Here is a 2500-nt window from a genome sequence, read left to right as displayed (position 1 = left end):
AAGTCCTTCAGGTTGGGGTTTTATTTTTATCTTTTTGGTATTTTTCCTGTTCTTTGTGTTTATATTTTCATTGATCTCTTTTTTCATCTAATTTCCTTCTTTTTTCCTTTTTCTTGTTATTTTCTTTCTTTCTCTTTTTATTTTTTTCTCTTTATTTTGGTTCTCTACATTTCTCACTTCAGTGTCTTCAGTGTCTTTTTCTGGTGAATAATATTCTTTAAACATCCCACATGCAAAATGTTTTCTCTGTTTCTGTTGTTAATTTCAGTTCAGGATTTCTTTTTGTCAAAATATTGAATTTTGATGAATACATAACATCAAAACATATACAGCTCTTCCCAAGTATAATTATTCATTCTTATTGATGCTTTTTCTACATTTTTCATAATAAACTCTGTTCATATATATATGTTTCTGTATATGTAGGTATCTATCTATCTATCTGTCTATATGTGTATATAGATATAGATATGTGTATGTATGTGTGTGTGTGTGTGTTTGTAAAATACACTTAAAATACATACATATATAGTATATATGATATTTGTGTGTGCGTGTTTGTACTGATTTATTTATTTATATATATATATGCATACACCTATACATATGTATGTACTTTGTATACACTTAAAAACATGACTGTACATTACATTGACAGATATATGCGTGACTTGACTGAGCACAAGCACACCCATGAAGGCATAAGGCCACACGTGTGCAAAACCTGTGGCAAGGGCTTCGTCAGGCAGAGAGAGCTGGCTAGGCATGTGAGGGTAAGTCACATGGTTATATTTTTCAATTTTTGTCGGTTATTTTAATGTCATGTTCATTTTATTCTCATGGTGAAGAAGTTGTTGATTATCATCATCATTATTATGAATAATATTATTATTACTAATTTGGTTTGTACCATAAACAGATGAAATCCATTTTATTTTATGTGGTAAAATATAGGGTTCTTATGACAAACAAGTAGCACATATAGGTAAATATTCATACATAAGCTCTGCACTCAGTAAAAGTAAGCCTCTGAATAGTACATCAGTCACAGTTGACTCTCTAATTAATACTACATTATAGCATGTAACATAACAGTATATTAAAAGTATTGCAGTGACATCATAACACATATTGCATTAGATGACATAGTAGTATGTTGAGATTTAATTTCTCTCATAAGAGAGCAACATTACATTACTTTTTTTATGTTCACAGGAACAACATGGAACTCAGCGCCACCTGTGCAAGGTGTGTGGAGCAGCTTTCAAGCGCCGGATGTATCTGGAGACTGTGCACATGCGCAGTCATCACCCCCAGGCAGCACAGGTGAGTGTTGTGGCCTGCTATTAGTATTGATAATAAAATGATAATAATCCCAGTCTCAACATTAACAGTAATAACAGTAATGATATTAATAGCATTATAAAGAGAATAAGAATATTCAAGGAATGGCAATATGAGGTGAGGTCAGGTAGGCCTGCTAATTGACTCCCACTCCTTGGTGACTAAAAGAGCAATCTATGCGTATAAAAAAAATTTGCAAAACAAAACTACACTGGGCGGTGTAGTTACCTGGCACCAGTGCATTAAATGTATCTTATTTGTACTTTATTATCTCTGCTTCCTTCTTCACCTCAAGATCACAGAGGAGGAAAAACGTGAGAGCCACACAGCAGGAGCCACAGAGAAGAAGCAGAGCCATATATGTCGGATATGTGGGAGGAGTTTTGCGCAGGCTCGCTACCTCACATCTCACCTGCGCACTCATTCCAAGAGGGCTGAGTACGTCAGGTGCCCCAGATGTCCAAGGATGTTCACTTCAGAACTCACACTGAAGGTAGGTTGGTGGATAGGTTTGGTGGATGGGTGTGGCAGTTGGTTGATGGGTGATGGGTTGGTGGTGGGTGGGTTGGAGTTACAGGCAAGGGGATAGGTAGGTGTAGGTGTGTGGATTTGGTTTGAAAAGAGAAATGGGTTGGGAAAAGTTGGTTGTTGGGTTGACTAGTTGGACCCTTTAGGAAAGAGGAAGGTAGGTGTGGGTTGATGAGTTGAGGTTATAGGGCAAGGATGGATTGGGATAGGTTGATGGGATAAAGTATGGAGAAGGGGAAAAGTGGATTTGGGCAAGTTGTTAATGTGAGTGGATGCTTATGGTATAGGAAAGGGGGAGGCTGGTACCTGAAGTTCTCATCTATACTTTTTTCATTATTTATTACAGTGTTCTTTCACTACTTTCACGAATAAACAATACATAATATTGTCCCTCTCTTTTAGGTACACAAGGAAGCCTTCCACGACAGAGAAACCACAACCTCGCATGACCCAGCTACCACAGACGCCACAGAAAACAAATTTGAGAAACCCACAGCTGCGAGCACTTTGTTACACCAACCAGTGCACAGCCACGAGAGAGAGGCAGAGCTCCCCCAACTGGAATCCCAACACGTCACCAACACAACCCAAGTGTTCCATGCAGCTCCCCTCCCACACCATCCACACA

At 38.0% G+C, this 2500-nt stretch overlaps 1 protein-coding gene across 1 annotated transcript in view; it reads left to right on the top strand.

Moving 5' to 3' along the window:
- Positions 1-2494, top strand: part of LOC113805917 (zinc finger protein 91) — a gene marked incomplete at both ends in the record, with an annotated part of 15175 nt that extends 12681 nt beyond the window's left edge. The window contains 5 exon segments of the mRNA XM_070119316.1: positions 1-11; positions 659-773; positions 1216-1326; positions 1640-1837; positions 2275-2494. The exon segment at positions 1-11 is cut by the window's left edge and continues 226 nt beyond it. Coding sequence (XP_069975417.1) covers positions 1-11; positions 659-773; positions 1216-1326; positions 1640-1837; positions 2275-2494 — 655 coding nt within the window.
- Positions 2495-2500: the final 6 nt, after the last annotated feature.

The sequence above is a fragment of the Penaeus vannamei genome, unplaced genomic scaffold (assembly GCF_042767895.1).
Source record: "Penaeus vannamei isolate JL-2024 unplaced genomic scaffold, ASM4276789v1 unanchor49, whole genome shotgun sequence".
Classification (NCBI taxonomy): Eukaryota; Metazoa; Arthropoda; class Malacostraca; order Decapoda; family Penaeidae; genus Penaeus; species Penaeus vannamei.
Note: the sequence above shows the minus strand (reverse complement) of the source record. Positions and strands in the feature narration are given on the sequence as shown.